The sequence below is a fragment of the Penicillium verhagenii genome, assembly GCF_028828195.1.
Source record: "Penicillium verhagenii strain IBT 33310 chromosome Unknown utg000009l_segment0_segment0, whole genome shotgun sequence".
Classification (NCBI taxonomy): Eukaryota; Fungi; Ascomycota; class Eurotiomycetes; order Eurotiales; family Aspergillaceae; genus Penicillium; species Penicillium verhagenii.
The window spans coordinates 1,244,605-1,269,578 of NW_026643173.1; the positions used below are offsets into that span (position 1 = coordinate 1,244,605).

The window sequence follows — 24,974 nt, forward strand, 5'->3', positions numbered from 1 at the left end:
TTCTGGATATCTGGAGGGCATGTATGTCCGCAATATATATCCACCGCATCAATTGATTGATTGAAATAAAAACCCCAACAAACACGAGCAATTGATTGATGCGTGGGATACATTCGTGAACATTTCAAATGTTGAATTGATCCTTCTTTCTGAGCTTCAGCCTGGAGATTGATTGGAGTTTACAGTTCAGTCCTAACATTAGGATGTCTACGGGGGAAGCTACTAGGTGACTACTACTAGTTAGTAGTGTTTTTCCACGACGGGTGGCTTTCCTATCTTGGCTGCCGCCGCTTTCAATGTTTACGAGGGCGCTCAGACTCAGGCTTACTCAAGCGCTGAGTAAATCTCAGCCCGGGCTCAGTGAGCTACACAACATAGCCACGTGACCACTATGTAAGGCCCACTGAACGCTCACTGAGTGTGTTTGCTGTTGACTACTACAACAAGAAAAGTGATCCTCTGACCCGTAAAATTACTCTGAAATTGACCACAATGTGACCAGGATGATCTTCAAATGTACGCCTAAAGATCCGAGCCCGTGTAAGGCCTGGAGGACTTGGGCAACGGTACGATTGCGGAACACACCTAAGGTACGTATAGACCTCTCCTACAGGTAAGCCCAAGAGAGGAGGAATAATTGATTTAACTTAGCAACGCGTTTAAAGGCAGAGAGACGGTTGGAAACAATGGCTAATTTGTTACCTGTCTTGACCGCCCACCTACCGCTTTCAGACTAGGCCTTTGCGGGGCTTAGTACTTTATGGGATCCATTCCCCTCGGGCCTCCAGTTGTACCCATTTGACAAACACTCCATTTTTATTTCAATGGATTTTTCTCAACTTCCGGATATCACCAGCCTGCTTGTCAGGCCAGATAACCCTCCACGAGATGATCTTGAAGGAATGGACTACACACGATGTGCAGCTCTACATAACTACCTGATCCAATATGCCTGGCTCGCTGAAGGCCGCCCACTGGAAACTCTGGATGCCAACAATAACTTTTTCACGGGCTCCGGTGATGAAGATGAAGCCGAGGCTTGTCGTGCAAGGCTCCATCCGTCACTGGTGGCATTCTTTGACACCGCTATCATGTCCCCTTTTCATTTTGATAACCCTCACGAATATCTCCCATTCTCGGTTTTTGCATGGGGTATCGATGGGCCATCAAGGCTTTTCGAGGAAGATGTAGCCGATCTTCAAGATCAGCCCGTTGACAGCCTGGTACGCTTATACGCCGTCGAAGGGGGCTTATCGGCTGTGGATAGTGATGGCGGTATTATCTACCACCAAGGCCTCCACCGAGTCGCGAGCTTCATGCATCTTGATGAATATGACATTGGGTTTCCAGTGGAGGGTAGTAAACACGTTTGGAACCCGTTAGAGACACTACTCACCAACTGGATCGACCTTATTCATGTTGGAAAAGTTGTGGCTTCGCCTCATGAAGAGCCAGCCTTGTTCGACTTCGAGAAGATTGGGCCCTGGGAGTGGCGGCCTTATAGCGACGCCCAGGTTATCACATGTATTGCCGAGTGGGATCGGCTGTGTCAGGCCATTGAGGCGCGTGTTTCGCAGCCGTCAAACCCACTACTAACCGGGACTGATGCGGATAATTCAGAGCCGCTGGTCATATCAAGTGTCCTAGATGCTGCTTCGGTGCCTAATCCTTCCTTTGCGTATTCGTTTCTGATACGCGCAAGGCGGCCTCAGTTCCGCTACATCGCTCCTGGCCTTCTTTTACCCCCAGCTGACTTAGCTGGATTTATGGCAGCGCAGCCATTCAGTATATTACCCCGCTCTGAGTACACTATACCGCCAGTGTGTCTTTTCCCGGCTGACATAGGCGATCAACGTCCTATCCAGCTTACAAGAACAACATCTCCATTTTTACAGTCAGACTTCTATTCCACATCCAGCGAAACATGTACACCATCCCGTGTCTCTGCAGGCCTGTATACCGAGGCAGTGGAGAGAAACGGCCTTGACGTGGCGGAGGAGGGATTTCGGCTGTTACTTCCGTTCACCTTTAATGATGATCGGGATAAGACCGTGGGCGCACGGAAAAGCGATGGGTCCCTTGTTGACAGGGGACGCTTTTCAGAGCTCTTTCAGCATGGTTATAAGCCTTTTGGTGGTGACTACTACCGCCCCCAGCGCCTGGAGCGTTTATTAGGTTGTTGGCGTAAGCTGATTGAAAAAGGCGTTTGGTCTGTTGGAGCGAATGGAGTAGAAGGTACAATTGATACCTTCAAAGATGCTGAGTCCGACCACTGGGAGGATTATTATATTCCACCCACATGGTAGATATTCCAGTGCCATTCTGCCTACCATCCGGAGAGGATTTCTGAGCTCAATTTTGCGGAAATGGAGTACTATGTACCACAGGGTCGAGGAGGGATATGCAATACCATAAGAAATCAGCCATATTTGAAGATACTAGCCAATTCCCTACCCAAGTATGATTTTTTTACAAATTTAGTCTCGACCCTTCCATTTTCTTCAGATATTTCCCAACCCTGCCAAGAGCCTGTCATACTATCAAATGATATAATTCTAACCCCATAGCTTCCAAAGTTTCGTTCATCATTGACACATGTGCATGTTCGATGCTGTCAAAGACCGTACACATACGGCGCCGGTGTCACTAAAGTTCCCGATCCCGTCTGCACGCCAATCGTACTGGCAGGGAACGTGGGCCGAGACTCACTGCCCGCCGCAACACCCGTCGTTACAGTGACGGTGGTGGGATCAACAGTCACTGTGTCCGACTTGGAACCTTTGAGCGCCTCTCTTGTCCACGAACCAGCCTCTGCGTCACCCATATACATGTCCACAACATGCCCCTCCTCGTTCAGTATGAGACGCAGTTCGGAGTGCGGGTCATCATCTTCGTAGATGACATTACATGTCCGACCGTCGACAGGGTTGCCTTCCAGATCGACAAAGAGGAGATTATCATAATCAAGGTCAGGATAGACATCCTCTTTGCCATTGCCAAGTAATCTGAGGTCTGCGTGGCAGACGCCAGCGGGGTCGCTATCTTCCTCAGACCATGTGCCGTTGCCGAGAAGGTCTCTTCGCTGGAAAACGGACGGTTGCGAGTCATAAGGCCGGTATTGCTGGCTCGCGATCGGGGCTGGATTGACGCGCCAGGACTGTCGAGGCCATCCATAGGCGTTACCGTACATGCTTATTAACACCGCCTTGTCAGCTATACTTTGAATACATAGTCAGGTTGGAAGAGGAACACATACGGATCATCGTCGAGAACGCGAAAGCCATGGTCAACAACCGTGGAGGTGCTGATAACTCCAGGCGAATCAGTATAAGTGTATGTAGCCCAGCAAGACGAGCCGGCTGTTTGATCGTCAAAACCATAAGCATCGATGAAGTGTTTTCCACTGCCACTACCGCGACCCGCGGCCAGTGGTCCAAACGCCCTGTTTCAAGATCAGATATACTCTCATGAAGGAAGATTCGGTTTTACATACCAGGTTGCAGGCGGCCCATCGTCACTAATTTTACACACAGTAGAGCGGTACGCCGAGCAAGGTTGCCACTGCGCCCATTTCCACATCTTAAAATCATTTCCCTGATTCCCATTCGCAGGACCGTTAACGAGACGGCAAGCTTGCGGGGCCTTATTCCCCGATTCCGCCAGGTTACCCATAGGAAACTCATCAACTTCACATCGATATCTTGAGCCCAGGAGCTTTACTTGGGCCGCGGATCGGTAGGCCGAAATGCGCTGGCCTCTCCATAGTGCTTGGTTAGCACCGGCAGCGCGACTCGTGGGCAATGGCTGATAGACGGTCCTTCCGTTGAGCAGCTTGTTAATTCCCCATCTTTGGTTATCACAAATCTCATCCCAACCCATGCCATATCTACACGTATATGTGACCGCACAATCGCAGGTACTAGTCGTAGTGCCGCCGCTGAAGTCGAGAATCTGCCACTGGCCATACGAAGATCGGCCCGCTACTGTTGTCGGGACGCCAACGTTGGGTTTAGATGGAGATCCACCGAAAAGCCACCCACCTATGCTGGAAAGAATTGACCACCCGATGATGGCCGCAGAAGCAAGGCCGGCAAGGGCGGAAGCAGCGCATATTACCCCCTCCCCAGCAAGGGATAGGCCGAAAGTGACAAGTGCTCCAAGGGCTGACGGGATGGCGTCAGCGAGGCAGAGAGCTCCCAATTCGCCGGCTACCACGATCAAGCCTGTTCGCTTTTCAACTGCGCTGCCACCGGCATAGAGAACGAGGCCATTCTTCGAACCGTCTCTCTTGCTGACCGTAGTAGTCGTCTGGCCATAGAGGTTCAAGTTGCCTGAATTGGTGAGCGACGAAGGAACAAATCCTGTGCAGCAATATGCTTGATAGCCACCAGTGCAGGTCAGATCTTCAAGCTGACCTCCGTCGTTCACTACATACGAGTTGGTATTACGGGCGACAATGGTAGCGTCGGGGTCAGAGCATGCTGGTGAGCATGGCATTCCCACGCCTCTCCAACCTTCCCATTGACAGGTGCCCATAGAAGTGCCTGGAGCGCAGCATAGTGTCTGGGATTCGCCTGGAGAGCATACGGGGCTCGACTGATAGCCGGCAATTTGGCCGCGGGCGTCAGTTACATCGAAATATCCGGTCGTACAGGTGTCTCCGCATAGGGACCAGTAGCAGCTCGAGGCAACGGCATTCTGCAGCGTGGCATTGGACATCTGCTCCTTGAATGAAGCGGCAGCTGCCTCTGACACTCCGTTTGCTGTACCGATACCCATTAGGTCGTTCATACTTTCGCCAGCTGTGTTGTCCTGATCGATTGACCACTGGAAGGAAGCCTTGGTTAGATTATTTCCCAAAAGATAAGAAACGAAGGAAGGAAGTGAATCGGTGACTGGGATAAAAGGTGTTCTCTTACAATCATGACACCGCCAAGACACTGGCTATTCGCGAAGGTAATCTTCTGCTGCATTGTCACTCCATCGTCGAAGCTTACCCACTGGTTCGAATCAAAGGTGAGCCAGCGGACTCCAGCAGTGGCATCATATGATTCGGTTCCCGTTCCAGCCGCTAGAAGACGTTTGATCTCCGCATTGGAAAGCGTGCCGGATGACTGTGTACACGCTCCCGCATTACCACCGGTGGTGAACTGGCATACACCATTAGGCGTGGTGCAAGACGAATCAGCGAGCGTAAAGGAACGCCCGTACCAGCCCAGCCCAAGCACAACTTTGGATGAGTCAACTCCGGCTCTCCACAGCAGGGACAAACCGTCGTTAATTTCAGTAAGATTGGTATGCGGACGGATGTAAGGCCCCGTGAACTTGTTGCTGGAGTCCCAGACGCCATGGATGTCGTAGCTCATGAAGTTGAACCAGTCGACGCTAGGCTCCATGTTCAGAACGTCAAAATGCTGAAGATACCAATATGAAGATGGCAATGTGGTACTAATTCCCAATGCGCTTCCGAATGAGGCCCTCAATTCAGCCAGGAAGGTTGGGAAGTTGGAGAAATCGGCTGCAACACCACCTCGATCGTCGGCAGCAGGGTACTCCCAGTCAATATCCACACCGTCAAAGCCATATGTCTGCATGAAATTCCGCAGTGAAGTGATGAAGGCCTGGCGATTTGCCGAGGAGCCGACCATGTCACTGAAGGCATGCTGAGTGTCTGGCGTATTCGTCGCATCGTTGAAAGACCAGCCGCCGACTGATAGCCAAGCCTGCAGTCCTGGTTGCTTTGACTTGAGTGCTGTGAAGCGAGAATAAAGGGAGGCCGCATTTGAGTCCATAGGTGAGATCTGGAAAGTAGATGGATCGAAGAAGGAGAAAGCAAAATTGATGTGCGTTAGACCCGTCAGTTCGAGGTCTTCAGGTGTAAACACATCACAAGGCCGCTCCGTTGCCCAGCTCTCGTAGTACCCAATGCGCCGCGCACTTGCAGAGCTGCTACCACTAGAGCAAGAAGGAGTCGGAGCATCTCCACAGCCGCCATATCCCTCCTGACAACCAGTGCCACAGAAGTCATCGGTGCTGCCACCTGATTAAAACAAGTCAGCTTTTGGTCCGAAGAATATGAAATGCCCCAGCAGACTTGAAATAGCAAGACTTACAAAATCCATATTGCGAACAACACACGTTCAAAGGGCACGTTGCATTGTCGGGGTTCGCGTATTCGCCACAAGGAGCTTTCGCGTCGCAGTTGGAAATGCAGACATCAGCCCCGCAACTCGAGGGGGCATAGGAGCAAACGCCAGTGCTGGAACAACATGCTCCATTTGTGCAAGGTACTCCAGGTGCGCAAGTGCCTGTGGGAAGGTCTCGTTTGCTCAGAGAGCCAGAGTCATAGTCAAGGTTGTCAATTCTTTCCCCTAGATGCTGAGACAATTGCCGGATGAGGGCCTCGTTCTCGAACTTGGGCTTGCTCTTCGAATAAGCCTCGTAGAGAGGCCGCAGAGCCGAAGAAGAGTTCTTGGGCAACTGAGGCGATGATGTAAACTCTGGCAATTGTGTTGCGTTGTTGCGCTTCCCATGGCTATGGTGCTGTGTATGGCCTTGGGAAATCCCGCAACTTGCGAGAGCAAGAAGCGCTGGCAGAAGAATTCGCATTGAAGCTGCTGCCCAAGCTCAACACGCAGATGGTATCAATGAGGGACTGGTGAACAAAGAGCCAATATGGCCTTTGTTGTTGTTGAAGTATTGGGAGCAGCGGCGTAGCAGCCTCCAGTCTGTGGGGAAGAAAGGAGTACAACTTCTTTTAACCCGGATAGCCGGGAATGACGGCAAAGAAGACAAAAAGCCGGGCACACGCCGCCGCCATTTATTTTTCATACACATTATTGAACTGATGGTGAATGCAAGCCAGGGGCCTTCTGCACCTCGAACCACAACCAAATTACCCCAAGAAGCTAGTTTCCCGAAGGGACCCGGCAATGGCTTGCGCTAAGGGCTGAAGTCCAAAAGTACCTGGCAATTGGGAATCTACGGAGATCCGGACCACCGTGAATGTATCGTTGTTCTCGTACTCAACGCTTCGCTTGACGGGCCCCGGGGCGGAAATAGAGGGGCCTGTGGAAAGTAGGCTAGTGTCTGATGGAAGGTTACATGGCTTGGAGGAGTAGCCGTGCTAAGAGCAGTACTAGGTCGAATAAGGTATTGTAACATTACTTTTCAAATGTTGGGGCAATTGCTTTTACAATCAACTCCATGATAGCACGGCTCGTGTAGGAACTTCGGTTTTGGTTCGACAAGCATCTGTGAGGGTTTTTTTTAAAATTTGACATTGTTTACCTGAAACCTCTTAAGAATCCTTCAGATGTAACGTTGGACCCTTAGACCCTTAGACCCTGAGACCCTTAAACTGGACCCTTGAAAAATTCTTTACTCAATCATTCGCTTATAATTTTCGCGTTAGTGAGCCTCTGCACGTGCACTCCGAATAGGTTAATCCTAAAAAGGTTAGTCACTCGGACCGGTCCGCAAGAGGTCCGCATGTCGCCTTGACTATTGGCTGCAGAACACTGGCCCCCGGGGCCGGTAACCAAATGAGCAAGATATCCCGAGCCTCCACCTCATTTGTATACTAGTGCAGGCTAGCTGGAAGCAAACCAAGTCCGCGGTCGCAAGGCTCTAACTTCCGAATTACCCGAAGTTACTTAGTACCTGCATTATGCAGGAGCAAGCCGACACAATGGTGGCGTTGGCCATCGAGGAGCGCTTCGTGTTGAGAGGAAGAAAGAAAAGTGCCCCAAAATTCCTATCCTTGTGCAAAGAGCAATTCGATCATCTTAGCTCCTTGCATACTCAATGGACAGAATGTTCTCCTTCATGAGACTCTGTTTTGTCCTGCTTACGGCTTGGACAACTTCAGTTGCGGCCGATTTTGCGCTATATGAAAATTATGATGCGGACGCCTTGATTGCTGCGCTCTCTCTGAGTAGTACGTGTCTTGCAGCACTGTGAGTACTTGTACCTAGTTCAGTCTCCCTAAAATGTCTTATCCCTCTAACACCTAAACAGGAACACCACCGTTTCTTGTAATGGAACAGCTATTGCCCTATTAGGCCACGGGGCAGACATCCACTGTAAGGCTGCCATGTTTAGATATGTTTTTGCTTGTCAGTGAAGAAGTGAAGTTAATATATTTTGAACGAAAGTTTGGACGACTTCTGAGGTAGAGAATTTCTGCACGACAGACTGTACTTCGTCCTTGAGTTCCTGGAAGGACAATGTTGAAACAGTCTGTGCAGAAGAGACTACTCTCCAGGGCAATGTCGTGGTCAAGGCGAGAGCGCTCCCACTGACATTTACCTTTAACTCCGATCTTGTATGCATGCAGGACAGTTCCTCGAATTGGTGTTTTGTTGAGTCTCAGACATGGCAAGGAAGTGACTATATTCGTTGGGATCCAACAATGTGCTTCCCCGATGGTGATGACAACAGTACAGTCGCGTCGCAATGTGACGATCCCGATTTTGACGTTAGTGATATCGATGATGAGATGGCCGCTCTGACCAATATATATGACGAGGAATTGGTATGTGGTCTTCCTCAAGCTACAAATGAAGTGCACCTGTGCCATCGAGAATTTCAACTAACTAGAAGTGAACTGGTAGTACTGCAATGAGTGCTTCTTGCAACTCTACCGCCAACGTCTCCTGAATCCCTGGCTGCCAGTCACAAATTTCACAGATTATTTAATCGACCAGTTTGACCTTGTTCAAACGAACTGCTCAACAACGCTGCCTTACACCACTTCAGCCTCTACCTTATACGTAGGGACGGCAACTGCTACTACTACAACCGGCGCAACGACGACAGGTTCCTCCGCAGTAGCTACAGCGACTTGCCTGGGTCAAATGGTGCAGCCGCTGCAGAACTGGCTCACCTGCAATGATCTTTGCGATATGTATGAATGGAAACCCCTCCCATTAGTTGGAGACCTGGCTGATTGCTAATACGCTGCATGCGGCAACTAGGTACAATATATCAACGGGTGACGCTAGAGTTGTCACTGGAGATGATGCTTGCTATTTCAACGAAGCTACCTGCTTCCCCCTTCCATGCGAGATCGATACGGTTTGGGATGGACCAAGTTGGTATGTAGGAGATAACGGTTGCGTGACCCATTATACCATAATCTGTGCTAACCTCTGTGAAAATAGTGACGATCTTGCCACGAGATATTCCAACTCGACATACGACATAGCCACCTCTCAATTCCTTAGCTGGAACAGCAATATCCAGGGAAGTTGTTCAGGTGTTGCACCAGGACAGCGTGTTTGTAAAGGGTAAGTCTCAGATCATTGAAGACAATATAGAAACACCCATGAAGCTAACCAGCGAGAAAAAAGTGCTCCTGGAGGAACTTTTCTTAAACCCAACGCGACCATCACGGCGCCCGGCGCAACCGGCCAGGCTACTTACTACACATCAACCACTGCAGCCTACCCGACCCAAAGCGGAACCATCGACGAGTGTGGCGAATACTATCTCGTTGTAGCCGGCGACGACTGTTCTACCATTGACTTGCGCTTCGGCCTGAACTTCAGCCAGTTGCAAGAGTACAACACGTATCTTAACTCCACCTGCGGCAACCTGTGGCTTAATTACGACATTTGCATCGCCCCTGTCACAGCTCAGACAGCTTCGAAGGACGGTACGTGCCCTCCAGGGGTAACCTGCGAAGGAAGCGCGTTTGGCGACTGCTGCTCGCCATTTGGCTACTGCGGAACCGGTTCAGATTATTGTGTCACCACAACCAACGGCACGGCGACGTCAGACGGCACCTGTGGGCCTGATTATGGGGGTACGACTTGTATTCCCCAGTTCGGAAACTGCTGCAGTATATACGTAAGTGATGCGATATCTCTTCATGCGCATACTTCCTATCCAGTATAGTCGCTGACCATAGACACAGGGCTACTGCGGCAATGGCACGACCTATTGTGGTGCAGGGAATTGCTACTCTGGCAGTTGTGACACTGATAATGGCGGCCCGTCCACTAATGGAGAATGTGGCCCGAACTTTGCTGGAAACAAGACCTGCACTGGTACCCAGTTTGGGACATGTTGTTCCACATCTGGTTACTGTGGAAGCACTAGTGACTACTGTTCTGGATCAAGCTGCTATAGTGGTGCTTGCACTTAGTGTCCTATACTGCACATGTGTATGTAGACTTTTGACTGCGGCATATCCTCTCCGTTGGATATTAGGCCCAATACCACATCCTCAATGATGATATGAGGATATTTTGCGGATATCCGCACGAGCATAGCTCTCGCTTAATTATCTACCCAGGGGTAGTCATATACCTCTTATACAGCTTATTAATTTATCTTCAAAACACAAGGTAAAGAAAAATATACCTCTTAAGAGGTTACAGCCTGAGAAGTAAGGCTTCATTTTTTAACACACAGGTTTTCTCATAACGCGACACCGGCGTGCATCGGTTTCTCGGCAACTTGTAAGGCGGCGGGCGAGTTTTTACGATTTGAACCTCTCGTGCAGCGTTCTCAATGTGCCATTAAGCCGTTCGTGTTGCGTGTCGCTAAGCTATCGGTTGGTAGACCATCTATTTTCAGATCACATCTAATGTGCTATTGTGATGTCAATCGTGTTTGATCATCCAAGCCGAAAAGTGCCTCATTAGAGCATCAACGCGTCCTCCCCACGTCCTCCCCACGTCCTCCCCACGTCCTCCCCCAAATCTCTCCCCATTCATGAGAATTGGCAATGCAACGACACGCAAACCAGACGTGACTTTCCACTTGGTCTTTTCAGCAATCGTGTCTTCAACTATCCCAGGACTCAATGTTCCCGACACCATTGAGACGGTGGTGATATACAGCAGAGATGCTTCAGAGAGTGGATAGATCATCCCATTAGGACACACGGGGCTGATCGATCTAGACATCCACAGGCTTATTGAGAAACGCGAGGTGTGCCTGACATCAACGTTTCCTCGAATTTAAGACTGTTGGAGCCGCTTGAGGAAGAGGTGAGCTCATCCAGATACTCACAACATGTTCTAACCATGGCCGCAGTAGCTCCCTACACTCGAGACACATAGTGTTGGGCAATCGATATATCTCAGTCGCGAAGTTCGAGACAAAAGTCGAGAGGAGACATTGCAGATACCGACCCGATTGTGGACTTGATCTCTGCCACACAACCATTCCGCGTCTGTGGTTGGAGAAGTCTTCGATCTCAGAAAAGCGGATCTGGCGAGACCCGGACACAGAGCGTCGTCTCATCGAATGTTTAGGTCCCCGGGATGTTGCCTCTGCCAAGTCTGCTTCTCCTTCAGTTTGACAGGATGCGCTGGCAACGTAACATTTGAATGTCTTCTGTTGGTACCAAGGACATAATTGAATATATATTATTCAGAATGAGGCTTTGGCCTTGCACTTTGGAGCTGACCAATTAGATCCTAATAGAGGTAGAGACTCCTCTCGGTCTCATCACTCATATCTGGATGTCCAAAATTTCAGGCGACAAGATTGTTGCCTCCAATGGTTATCTTGGATTTCGTTTATGAGATAGCGCACGTGCTTGGTGACAAAGGAGGATCAATGATCTCAGCAACCACAATGAAGAGTCGCAGTCGCATATCATCGAGGATATGCGTGTATCCAATTGGTCCAATGGACTATCTTTGCTATCAGTCGGGTAATCTCGCAATATGATTGTTTGCAGATTGAGCTACGTATTGACCCCGATAGCCCCCATCCCATCACTGGGAACCAATTGAAGCACTTGGGTATAGGTAACGTCCGGATAGCATGACACTAGACCAAATACGATCCGACACGCGATTACGAACACTAGCACGGAGAATTTGTTTCGTTTCTTCAATCATGCAATCAATGTCCCCTGATAGTCGACATGACTTCATAGGTGACTCCACCTAGACGTCGGAGTGCCGCCCACATCGAGATTTCGAACGCGACCAAACTGGCTCTACGGTAGGTGGGTTATGCGTATTGTGTACATGCACGTATATCGTCACTTTTCAAATCGCACTTGGAAGATATAAGCTGCAACGGGTTGTATTGTACGACCAGGCTACGAAATCAAATATGCACCGGAGCGACATACCCCGGAGTTGGGAATGTTGACCTCGGGATCATCAGCTTCGAAGGCAAGATGATATCAATATGACTTCAGGGCCCGCATATGAATAATATCTCCGCACCGTCGCGACTCTTTTTCCTTCAGGCCTGTCCGAGATCGGATTAGATTAGACAATAAATTGGGTGGTCTTCAGGAGGTGTGGGGAATGCCGCATGTTGCAGGTCGCATGTCGAATGGCAGTACTGGACATGTGTCTGCATATCGATAGTCCGTGGCAACCGAGAATGATGTGGACGCATTCAGCGCATCGCCCAACGCAACTGAATACCGACTGGCGGACCACCACCCAATAGTGTAAAGGAATAATTTTAAGGCAGACAATAGTGAAAGTTTTAAAAAAAGAAAAAAAGTGAGAGAAAGCTAATGGTCCATGTTTTCTTTTGTCTACATTCAAGACCAAAATCCGGGGGTGACTTTGATCCCAGTTGACTGGTACGACTGTGAAACGCCAATCTTTTTCTCATACTTTGGCGCCATTCTCAAGATGGTTAGTATAAGTGGGCACCGGACACCCCCGGTTAAGATCATAAGGAAGAAAACACGAGGCACTAAACTCTGGGGAGAGCGCTAACTATGAATGGGAGATAATGAAAACCACCATAGATTAGATTAAAATATAGGTGATCTCATTGTTCCTTCAATATTTGAAAAATTGCCAGTTTCAAATGTTATTAGGGAATACATGACATCTCTATAACCTACATGTGTTTTTATGTAACTTTTTTTTTTTTTACTCTGCAGACCCTGTCGGAAGTCCCCCAGCAGTGTGTTACCCAAAGTGCTATCAACAAGGCCATGATAGACTCTATTTTTCTTTCTTATTTTTTGCTTTTTTATGTTTTTTGTGTTTTGTATTTTTTTATCCAATTTTCTCCAAATATTCCTTCTCAATCGGTAGCCACCCGTTGCACATCATATCTCCCTTGCAAATCCAACTAATGAATTTGTCCGGAGATGACTTTGGAATGACGATCGTGCGGGGTACAGATGATTCAAAATGATAAACAATTTTAGTGGTTGTATTTTTCCTCCAAGTCTCTTATCAGGCTTATCCATGGTTAACTTGGTCGGAATTTTAGAGATAACTTAGATAAGTACCGCAATCGGGACTGAAGAGTACTTAGAGTACTTATTAGAGTGTAAACTTAAGAGTTAGGTACATACGACCCACAAGATAAGAAAATAATGAGTTCTGCTTGCTTAGCCGCCTTATCCTTGACCCTTGGGCCTCCAATAAGGATCTGATCTGTAACTTCATGTAAACCGTTCTCAGATATGCCTCACCAAAAACGGAAATGGATGGATCATCAGGTCTTTTCAACTCGGCAAAAGGGCTTCGAGGAGAGTGGAAGTTTGTATATGCTAAAGTTTCTGAACATTGGAACTTCAATGTTCAGAGTTTGATAATGGTCGGTCGGCGGTCGCATTGCATTTCTCGGCGCATTTCTATTGCCTGTAAACTTGAGACTACCGCCGGTCGTGCATATAGATGATACTGATCCAACATGACGAAACACACTTGCAGCAAGACTAAGGATGCTCGTACTGTCCTCCACATGTAGAAACATGGTCTATAAATTTTGAATGATGGAGGGGGAGATCATGAGCTGAGCCGTGCACGACTGCATTGTCATGGTAATTGCGGATGGCATCATGCACGTAACCCAAACAAGCACAGAACCGTTCTCCATTGATAGACCCGATACACCCGATCGACATATCTGATTCGACTATTGAAAATTTAATCATCTCCAAACGATCACCTCAATATCAGCTAAAATAATCAAATAATGAAATAATGAAAATCAATTTAATGGTGTTTGGGGAACCTATCGCGTGATGTGAAACCACGTCATGAGAAAAAAAGAGAAAAAAAAAGATCAGTCGTGCCACTTGGGACTCGACTCAAGTTGCTTCGGCTGCAAGGTTTGTCCTTGCAGGAGAGCGGTCAGCTCCTCCAGCTACACCGCTGGATCTCGGGACAAAGACCCGTGTGCGCACATGTAGCTGCGTGAGTGTCTAAGACCAACGCAGAGTGTGCAAGGTACACATATCAGGCATGTAGATGCTACTTGGCCTGTACTTGGGCTTTACTTTACACCATTCGGGATCTTTCCCCCTCTCCTGGAGGTACGTGTCCCCTTTAGGAACAAAAAGAGGGAAAGTGGCTCCACTGAAATCGAGATCAGCATGACCTCCCCTGATTGACCCCCCGCAAAAAGTACACCTGTATCTGCCACCTTTGCTGTCTCAAAAATCCCGCGCGCCAAAAGGTCTCAACGTGGTGTCTTCGTGCTCCCCAAAAAAGAAGGAAAAAAACCGGAGTGGGGACCTTGGGTGCACGCACGAATCTCCTTGTTGGAACACGTACCAGGAACACAAGAATAGCACAGGAAAAAGCCCAGAACTTCCAGGGCCCTGCCAGGATTATGGGCGCGTATGGAGTACCCAGGAGGTGTTTACGTAGTTGGTTTAAGCCATTTGGCATCATGGCTTTTGTTCCGGGGGGGCCAGATGAAGTAATTACCTAGAGAGGGAAGTCATGCATGGCACGGATACTCCGTTATGTTTTTCATTTTATTTTATAAATTTTATATATTAGTATGATTAATTTTTTTTTTGATGCTAAAATTCAGCCCCCCCTTTCCTTCAATTCTCACCCCTTGACTCCCGTAATCCGTACTCCGTACCTGCGGAAGTATCAACCAGGTTCAACTTAACCTAACCTAACCTTCAACGCCCAACAGGCCCCGGCAAAGAGACTCCGGGGCCTGCAGTAGGGGAGTGGGTGGGTCACCAATGAAAAGACATCACGCCATCACTCATCCATGGCGTCATGCACGCTGGAAATAGTGCATGTTTGGGCGTTTTGTGATTGGCTGTTGCCCCAGACTCCGCTGCGGATTGCGACACATGCAGGTTAGTGCGCCACCTTGATCCGCCCTCGGCCGCGAATAGTGTAGCCTGGCTCGGCCATTCTGACCCCCCTCCGGCTGCTGGCACGCTTTCCATCTCCCCTGCCACTGCCGTTGCTTGGGGGAAATAGAACGACCATTCTGGACTGCAGGTCCCAGAGTTTGGTTTTCCTGGGAATGAGAGTTTGGAAACCTTGGGACCAACTTGTATCTTGGGTCCTTATTGAGTTGGTCCGTCGATCACGTATGGGGAATTAGGGGGGGAAAGAAATGGGAAAGACTCCATTAGTTGTAGATAAGGCTCATTTTGAAATTGGACTCCGTCATTCAGATAGACAATGGGCAAATCTCATTGACAATGAAGCTCGTCATTTTTCCAAAATTCCCAAATTCCGGTAGATTGATCCAGGGTCTTCTGTCACCTCCCAAGGGTGGAATGTCTGGAAGGTTCATGAACATGGACGATTCTGGATTGCGTGGCGTTCGACTGATACCGGGACCCGTAAGTAACAGGAAATAGTGTCAACGGAAGCGGGAAATAGTATGGGACAAACCGGAAGGGGCAGTGCAGATCGCACGAGGAAACCCGTTACTGGCGGTATAGAACAGTAATAGTACCGTCATTAATTACTAACTAATGGGTACTAATCAGTACTAATCGGTATTGATTGGGACTGGATTGTTACCACTTTAGTATTTCCTGACTAAAAAAGAGTACCCCGTGATGACTAGGTGGCTCCATAGTACCCGGAAGTACCGCGTGTAAACTGAGGAACTGGCAACTCCACTCTGTGACTAACTCTCCCTCTGTACCAAATGACTCCTCCTTAGTTCCCCTTCACTTACTTCCCCTACCTTCATCATCGGCTTCCTTCGTTCTTTCTCTTTCCTCTTCACTTTCCTCCCCCCCCGTCACATCAATCTCGCTCGTCCTCTCTTCTTCCCTTCTTATCTCATCCGCCTCCCTCCATCTTCCCGGGAACTGCACTCGATCTTCAGCGATATACTCTGTACTTCAATTCGCTGTTGCCCATCCGACAAGGAGTGCTATACCCCAATCTATCTCGACTATTCGGTCCCGCTATATTCTACCGAATTTTCCCGGATCGAGTCTTATTGAACGTGACTCATCTTTTGCAGCAGTTGCGCCTTGGTGTTCCTGTCCAGTCAACTGTTTCATACCTCCCCGTCTTCGATTCGCCCCCCCGTCTTCGTCCTTGGTCATCACCTACGAAGACGTCCTTGCGGATCTTGTTTCTCTTCAATACGTTGCCTGGTGAACAGTGCTTGTTGAGCGATTGAGAGTTTCCTTTACCTCGGGAACCTGGCATTGAGCAACTCCGTCTCTTCCGGACCCCCCTGGATTTGAAGGCTGCTCCTTTCCCCAGGATCCCAAAACAACTCTCCTCAGGCCTTCGGCTCATATTCTAGCTTGCTCAAGCTAGGACTTGTCTTCGAAGACCGACTCGGATTCTCTGGATTCGATCTATATATTCATCGCCCATACCTGCCTACCGGTTCCCTCATGACTCATTAATCAACTTCAACTTTCTCGAGTCACGGCCGCTTTTCCGACCTTGAACCCGGTGTTCACAGGCTTTATATTTGCTTCACGTCTTTGCTTTTTTTTCTTCCATTCCAATCACGATATTACGCAGCGCTATCTCAAATCTTTCAAACCCGACATCCCTCAAGGCCTTTCTTACCTTGAGCCTCGTCTGACATATATTGCAACACTCTCTACTTTTCTTCGTTTTACACCACAGGCCGTTCGCCACCTATAACAACGAAAACGACCTACAAATGAGCACATAACGGTCTCTACCATTTCCTTAAGCGTCTATACTCCCTTGTCTGGGTCCTTTCAGCTGCGCTCTGCGCCCCCACATCATTTCTCCTTTCCTTGTCTATCAGCTTTCTTGCACCCATTGGTATATTTTTACGACCCTTTCAACCGTTTCGGACCACCCTTGTCAACCTTGTTCTTTGATCCGTCTCGGTGGCCTTGTCGATTCCGCTCACAGGCCCGGTTCACTCTTCTCTTCTTGACACTTAATCATTTCAATAGCCTGGTTGCTATTCTGGTCACGTCTGGAAACGCTTTCCAAACGTACATTTTTCTCCAAGTGATTCATAGACTTTTGCTTGTCGTTGGAGCCTCTATTATCTTTCTGTTCTGCATATCTCACCTCATCTCCCACACCTTCACCCTCTGGATCAACATGTCTACATCCGCCATGGAGTGCTTCAAGAACAAGTTCGTGAAGGGCCAAATCTTGGATGGTCGCTTCCGAACTGTCGCCCCGCTCAACAACGGTTCCTTCGGGTTGGTTTTCCTCGCCAAGGATTTACAGACTAACCAGGATGTTGCCATCAAGTGTCTGACCAAGAACGCCTCCTCTGATTCTTCTGATCCCTTCCCCATGGATGATCGGTTCGAAGAATTGGAGTGCCACCTGCGTTTTGGTCGCCACGCTAACCTGGTCAACCTGGTCCATTCCTTTGAAACTGATGCTCACATGTATCTGGTTTTGGAGTACTGTTCCAACGGCGACTTATACGAAGCCATTCGTCTGAACCGTGGTCCATTGGAGACCGAGCACGTTCGTGACTTCATGTTGCAATTTATTGACGCGGTCGCTTTCATGCACAGCAAAGGCCTCTACCACCGTGACATCAAGCCTGAAAACATTTTCCTTATGTCCGACAGCTCGATGAAACTAGGTGACTTTGGTCTTGCAACCCGAGACTCCTGGTCCTACGAGGCTTGCGTTGGCAGCGACCGATACATGGCGCCTGAACAGTATGAGCCACCCAGCTCGGGTTACTCTCCTGCTCAGGCCGATATTTGGTCCATTGGAATTTGCCTGCTGAACATTTTGTTCTCGCGCAACCCTTTCATTACACCCACCGTGTCCGACGTACTTTTCTTGGATTACGTTCGTGATCGTCAGTCCTTGTTTGACATCTTCCCCAACATGTCCCAGGATACCTACGACATCCTTACTCATTCTTTGGCTATGGACCCGGAGAAGCGCTCCCTCTCAGAGCTACGAGCGGGTATTGCTCGTGCTGTGTCTTTCACCACCGACGATGAGTCTCTGGATGAGTTCTGCACCGAGGACCGTGACGAGGTTGTCACAGCCAGTGCCAACCGCGAGCCTCTGCGCACTCCTTCCATCCAGAGCCCTCATGTCAACCATGGTGATTCTTTCCCCTGGGCCAAGCTTTTGCACTCAAGTCCCCAGCAAGCTACCCGACAGCTCTCTGCCATTCCTGATAATGAGAGCTACTCCGAGGATCTTTTCTCTGCCTCTGAGGTGGCTGGCACTTCGTGGTTCTCTACCCACGATACCCCATCGATGGCTTCGGTTATTGATTCTGCCATGAGCGAATCTTTCGGTTCGCTCCATATCCCCCAGCAGAAACGTTCCCTTGCTCGCTCCGATCCCGTCCCTATCACTGGATCTCTCCCCAGCCATGCCAACAAGCCCTTGCCGTCTATGGCCATGGTCTTCGGAAAGAACAACGCTAAAGATCAGATCTCCAAGAGCTGGAGTGATCTTTGGGACGAGGAGGAGTCGGAGAACGAAGATCATGACTTCCAGCAGCGCCGTGAGCAGAACTCTCGCAGCTGGAGCCATGAGAGCCAGGATCACGGCTTGCCGGAACCCCTGGCTGGACCTCGCGAGCTGGACTCCGTTGCATCTATTGACCGACCCCACACTCCCCTCATCTCATCAACTGCCCCCCACGCCACTCAGATCAACTCCATTGAGGTTGACAGTGCCGCTGGAAGTTCCAGCAGTACACCTCGCCCTATCCCCCGCCAGATGACCCCCAAGAAGTCCAATCTCGACAAGTGGTCAGAACTGGGTAACAAGCGCCGCAACTGCAAGACCCGGGAGCCTTTCGACCCCCAGCGTCCCACCAGTACTTGGCGACGTGATTGGGGCCTTGGGTCTTCCGGATTTGACCATGGCGTTCGACCCAAGCGCGAATCACCTCAGTCCGATCGCCGTCGCCAGTTTTTCCTCGCGAAGGATTGGCGTCGTGACACTGCCAATGCATCTCCACACAAGCATTCGACCTACGATGGCAGCCTTGATGAAGATCTCGATCTGGTAGGCGGGTGGCACGACCTACACCTGTAGCATACTATTTTTTGATTGCTGGTCACTCTCATTCCATACTTTCTGTTCTTTTCCCCTTTCCGCTCGTCCCTTGCGTCTTGTTTGTTTTTGATTCAGCTGGGAAAAAAGCTCAAAAAACCTTCCAACTATACATTAATGTTGTTTTTTCTTCTTTTTTTTTATTTTCTGTTCTTGTTTCTGCACGTCTTGTTTGAATTTTTAGGTTTTGTTTGCTGGTGCCTACCTCCCCTTGTCCCTCAAAATGTCGCAGTATACGTCTTTCCCAGTTATACTGACGGCACTGCTCTCAACCATTATTATTTGTTCATTTTCTTATCTCTGTACCATATGGAGTTGGAGCAGCAGAAGGCAGGTGGTGGCATCACGCACCGAAAAGACTAGAAGGCGGGGTGGAATTCATTTGGGGGAGGATTTTCTTTTTTGTGAACATTCGGACAAAAGCGACTTCGGAAACCAAAAGGACAGAATTGTGGTGGAATATGAAATGACAGCATGGGAGGTCCAACTACCTATCTTGGCTCCCGCTGCAGGATGAAACACGGCCGTTTTCTCTTTTGACACAGATATACTCTTTACTTAGCTCTATATGTCACAGGACAAATTGATCACCATCCGTGAAGTTTTTTTTTTTACATTACAAGTTTTGTAGATTTTTAAATTTTTTTCCTTTGTATAGCAATCAGGTTTCTTGCTACACGACGAAAATCGGACGTAGGGGATAGCTGAGATGTAGTTGACTGAAACATCGGTGTGCAGCTGCAAGGTGTTCAAGCTTTTCTTGTTTCACTTTAGTAAGGCTTGCTGCACCTGGATGCAGACCCTCTGATTCTCAAAGTGGATCTCCAAGGTGGAGTAGATCAGTTGACAGTGCTGTGAGCTCATGCCCGATGAACTTGCATTTCAGGATGCACAAAGCCATGTACGAGAACTCAATCTAATCATATAGTAGCATCTTACTGTGTAGGTCCACATGTAGGTCCCCATGCAGGTTTCTATTATTGATTTCTATCCATAGATCATAAAGTCAGGGCAGAATACCTGGAATATTACGCTGAATCGTATACTACTCTATATGTGTTGTCTCTCTTTTTTAAATCTCTCTTTTAAATCAAGTGGAGCAACGAGTCCTTGGAATTGATGTTAAGCGAGCCTTAAAACGTCTTAGTCTTTCATGAATCACATTTGTTGACCGTATTAGGAGACGGGCCCCCGCCATAGAGGGTCAACCTCCATGTACTACGCCTAACACAGCACTACGGTCAATTTCACTCTACACATTTTTTGAAAAAAGTCTTCAATCTATGAGCTAGCGCGGTCATTGGGCAACAAAGACATCACGCTAACAGAGACTCAGCCTTTATTGACCACGTATACTTGTATACTTGTATACTTGTAAGTGAACGAGACAAGTGCAAGGATCAGCGGTGAAAAGGGCGGTGACCCCAGCTTCAACTCGCTGATGCCACGATCCACTTTTTCTTGTCGCGCCTGTAGCTTCCGCTGCTCTCCAGCCTTTCGCCTCGCTTCTTTTCTTTCTAAAAAATTATAGCGCACATTACTCCGTCCCTACACCATATACTGACCGATCACGCCATTCAAAAAAAACTTCAATTTCCTCCCACGCCCTCGCAAGAAACCCTTCCCTCCAACCGGTGCTCCTAGAGTCCAGAGTCGAGAGTCCAGACCCTGGAATACCGCAGATAACGTCCGAGCTCGCGATTGGTCTCGCCACCACCACAACATGCACATATCATAACGGCCAACCTTGTCGGAGAGAAATCATATTCTATTGGGGTCGGGATCTACATTCAACTTGCAGGTCACCCGAGTTTTCCTCCCCTGTCGGTGCTCCGTGCGGCTGGAATAAGCCGAGGAGTCATCGCAAATCCTTGCAGACACTGGTTGCCTTTCTTACAACCAGGATGCCGAGTACGGGATGGTCAAGGAAAGCATGGCTTTATTGTGCCGTGATTCTGCTCGCATTTTCAGGTAGTGGATCTGGGGACTGGTCCCAGGATTCTGGACAGACGACTCCGAACCAATCCTCCGATCGCGCGTCGGAAACCATCTGCCCGGCGGAAAATGTTTGGGAAGCGGAGGCCAAAGTCTTTAGGCATCCCGTGTGCTTTGAGACGCGATGGGGACTTGGCCAGAGGTCACACCATGCTACTCCGCCAATTGATACTACCGCCGGTGGAGATAATACGATTCCAGACCCAGCTACCACGACAGACGGCATTGCTGGTGCAGTTGCAGAGTCAGCTGCGCAGCAAGATCAAGAACAAGACGCAGATACCGACTCTTTACTTGACAGTGCGAGCTTCCTATCATTTGAAGATTGGAAGAAACAGAACCTCGCCAAGGTTGGGCAGTCGGCTGAGAATGTTGGGGGCAGCAGACGGGTGGTAGCAGCTGGGAAAGAAGGCCGACGTCAGCCGGGAATCAACAACGCTTTGGACTCGCTAGGAGATGACTCAGAGATCGAATTGGATTTCGGCGGGTTTGGGGCTGAGACGCCCGAGGCTAGTCCCACGGCGTGGGGTACACCGATTCCATCGCCTCACGCGGTGGATAACTCTAACGGCGAAGCCGAAAATGAGCTGCATAACCAGCGTTTGAAGAAAGCGGAGGTCTCGCGCCGCAAGGACGCCGGAACAACGTGCAAGGAGCGCTTCAATTATGCCTCTTTTGATTGTGCGGCTACTGTGCTCAAGACAAATCCAGAGTGCAAGGGTTCTTCGGCCGTTCTGGTCGAAAACAAGGATAATTATATGCTGAACGAATGCCGTGCCCAGAACAAGTTTTTGATTCTGGAACTGTGTGACGATATCCTGGTGGATACTGTTGTACTGGGCAACTATGAGTTCTTCAGTTCTATCTTCCATACATTCCGTGTGAGCGTGTCAGATCGATACCCTGCGAAACCGGACCAGTGGAAAGAATTGGGTGTTTACGAAGCCCGGAATACCCGTGAAGTCCAGGCATTCGCTGTTGAGAACTCCCTTATATGGGCTCGATATCTTCGTATCGAGTTCTTAACGCACTATGGTCATGAGTTCTACTGCCCAGTTAGTCTTATCCGAGTTCATGGAACGACTATGATGGAGGAGTACAAGCATGATGAGAGTGTTGGTCGCACCGAGGCTGAAGATGAAGACGAAGAGGTGATAGAACCGGCTGAGGCTGTGGAACGCCCTAGCGATGCACAGACTGTGCCACCCGTGCCTCCAGTATATGAAGCTGTTCGGGAAGAGACAGAGGAAAATGCGAAAGAAGTGATGAATGATCAAGGGCCTGAATTCTGTCCCACTTCTCCCAGTGAAGTGGAAACACTTCTCTTGAGACTTTTTTCTCCGGCTGCTGAGACGTGCAATATTAACGAGCGGCCTCCCGTGGATATTATCATTGATAGAACCGCTGCAACAGACCAAGCAAAACCGCCGCGTCCGGATTCCGCAGGCGCTACAGGAGAGGCTCCTGCGGTCCAACCTGGATCATCGGCCCCACCAAAGGCTGAAGAGATTCGGAAATCGGGTGAATCAATGAAGACTGTGGCGACTCCTGATGCCTCTGTTATGGCTGCAGAGCCAGCTTCACAGAATGCGACTGTCGAGAGCACCGGAAAATCGACAACAAACCCGAAGGAGGAGAACAGCCCACCGCCACCTGAATCTATTAAACCTACATCGACACAACCTCCCTCTTCCAACCCGACTACCCAAGAATCCTTCTTCAAATCCGTTCACAAGCGGCTCCAAATGCTAGAGTCGAATTCAACACTATCCCTTCTCTATATTGAAGAACAATCCCGGATTCTTCGCGATGCTTTCAACAAGGTTGAGAAACGTCAACTCGCGAAAACTTCAAACTTCCTCGAAAATCTTAATGTGACTGTTCTAAATGAGCTGAAAGAGTTCCGAGAACAATACGACCATGTCTGGAAATCTGTTGCCTTTGAATTCGAACATCAGCGCCTCAAGTATCACCAGGAAGTCCACTCCATCAGCTCCCAGCTTGGTGTTCTAGCCGATGAACTCGTCTTCCAAAAGCGGGTAACAGTGATCCAGAGCATCATGGTCCTCTGCTGCTTCGCAGTAGTTCTGTTCGGCCGGGGCTCAGGCAACAACTACATGGAGTTCCCTCGGGTCCAAAGAATGGTTGCTCGCTCATACAGTCTACGGTCATCATCGCCGCTATACGCCTCCCCTTCCGCCAGCCCTGGCTCCACCCGGCCCACCTCTTCCTACCACGAGAATGTTGCCCATCGACGAAATCCATCAGATAGTTCCTCTTCACAAGAAAGCCCTGCCAGTCCCACGGCCCCGTATTCCCCACCGACTCCGACGTCCCATATCTCCCACGAGATGGAAGAGGAGGAGGATGACGATGATGAAAAGAGAGCCTCCACGCCACAATCCCCTGACTCCATGTCCGTCCCTCTGCTTGCGACCCCACAGTTTCGATCGCACAGCACTCCACCTGTGCTGAGCAGTCATACTACGGGTCTAGACCGAGACCGCGATGACGAGCGAGATGACTGTGCGCTGGCATCTGAGCTGTCTGAGGTATCTGACGAAATGTCTTTAACCCAATAAGGGTAAGGGCTAATCACATTCTGCTGAATTCTCCACGGTGGGCTGGCCCCAACTGAAACATGTCATACCAAATCCCTTTTTGCCACCTGAATGGTGGATTCTTATGCAAGGATTCTTTCTTTTACTTTTGGTTTCCCATTCCCCTGTCTATACGTTATGATCTATTCGCGTTCGAGCATGTGTCTTCTCATGATCTGGCGAGTGTACGTTTGAATGATGCACGATAAAGATTCCCACTTTTGTTCTAGACCTTGTACTATTTAGTTATGCATGCTCGGTCGAATTCTATTTCTTGCTATTCTCGGATATTATAACCTGTGTAAACATTAAATTGCTGCTGGTGGCACATAAATTATAGACACTTGTATGTTCCTGTCTCAGATCCTCCAAGTAGGTACTGGCCAGGTCCTCCAGGATCATGGATACCACTATATAGGCTCTTCATGAATAGTAGTCCAGTACTAGGAAGAAAATAAGAGAAGCAAAGAAAAGAAAAGAAAAGAAAGAGCAGAGTAGGAATCGAACCAGGGACTTCCAGGGAGGTAAAAATCACAAAAACGTAAAGATCTCCCAAGAAAGAAGTCACTCGCTCCCGCCATCGATGCATCACGGCTTCATACTAAGAACTCCCCTCCCAACTTCAAATATCAACATCAAATCAAATAAAAAAAGATAAAAATAAAATAGTTTCATAATTTTAAAAAAAAAAAAAAAAGAGGGCAGATACTTTGTAGTAGGTCCGCGGCGCACTTTCTCGCTGTCCCGCTCAGGCCAGGATCAACTTAGGCTTCGACTCTTAGGCTCGCCGTACTACTCAGTATCCCCATCGTGGATGGGCCCAGTGTACCTGAAGTGGGGGCCGCAAATCCAGAGCTGGCTGAGGTCCCGAAGGGTGGAACCAGTTGGACTACGTGGGTGCCAGGATGGAATTTATTCTCAAATTATTAAATATAAGGGAGCCCTTAGCAAACTTGGAATTTCTTTTTAATACATACTAGGAGTTTATTAAGTCCTCTATACCTTCACTATCGTCCTTCATGTTAATCCCTCTCCCTCTTGACTATTCTTCTTGTTGATTGCCCTCCCCTCCCCTTTCTATCACTACTATAATATAATCTCGACTATGAACCCACTACTCGAGGAAAAGAGTATCCAATTAAAAAATTCCATCATT

The 24,974-nt window shown here is 48.9% G+C and overlaps 5 protein-coding genes across 5 annotated transcripts; 4 read left to right on the plus strand and 1 right to left on the minus strand.

Annotated features, from left to right (window-relative positions):
* Positions 1-824: 824 nt before the first annotated feature.
* On the plus strand, positions 825-2,306 carry N7466_009519 (uncharacterized protein; the record flags this gene model as incomplete). The annotated part of the gene is made up of 1 exon (XM_057168908.1): positions 825-2,306. The coding sequence occupies one exon, from the start codon at positions 825-827 to the stop codon at positions 2,304-2,306; it is 1,482 nt and encodes a 493-aa protein (XP_057017614.1).
* Positions 2,307-2,614: 308 nt separating this feature from the next.
* On the minus strand, positions 2,615-6,609 carry N7466_009520 (glycoside hydrolase family 18 protein; the record flags this gene model as incomplete). The annotated part of the gene is made up of 5 exons (XM_057168909.1): positions 2,615-3,191; positions 3,257-3,442; positions 3,494-4,827; positions 4,920-6,040; positions 6,114-6,609. The coding sequence occupies 5 exons, from the start codon at positions 6,607-6,609 to the stop codon at positions 2,615-2,617; spliced, it is 3,714 nt and encodes a 1,237-aa protein (XP_057017615.1).
* Positions 6,610-7,815: 1,206 nt separating this feature from the next.
* On the plus strand, positions 7,816-9,900 carry N7466_009521 (uncharacterized protein; the record flags this gene model as incomplete). The annotated part of the gene is made up of 7 exons (XM_057168910.1): positions 7,816-7,958; positions 8,020-8,084; positions 8,157-8,536; positions 8,616-8,908; positions 8,979-9,098; positions 9,165-9,290; positions 9,354-9,900. The coding sequence occupies 7 exons, from the start codon at positions 7,816-7,818 to the stop codon at positions 9,898-9,900; spliced, it is 1,674 nt and encodes a 557-aa protein (XP_057017616.1).
* A 7,373-nt stretch (positions 9,901-17,273) lies between these two features.
* N7466_009522 (putative serine/threonine protein kinase) lies at positions 17,274-19,205 on the plus strand (the record flags this gene model as incomplete). The annotated part of the gene is made up of 1 exon (XM_057168911.1): positions 17,274-19,205. One exon carries the CDS (start codon positions 17,274-17,276, stop codon positions 19,203-19,205), a length of 1,932 nt encoding a protein of 643 aa, XP_057017617.1.
* Positions 19,206-21,127: 1,922 nt separating this feature from the next.
* Positions 21,128-23,800, plus strand: N7466_009523 (Sad1/UNC domain protein; the record flags this gene model as incomplete). Its single annotated transcript, XM_057168912.1, has 1 exon — positions 21,128-23,800. The coding sequence occupies one exon, from the start codon at positions 21,128-21,130 to the stop codon at positions 23,798-23,800; it is 2,673 nt and encodes an 890-aa protein (XP_057017618.1).
* Between the last annotated feature and the right edge of the window lie 1,174 nt (positions 23,801-24,974).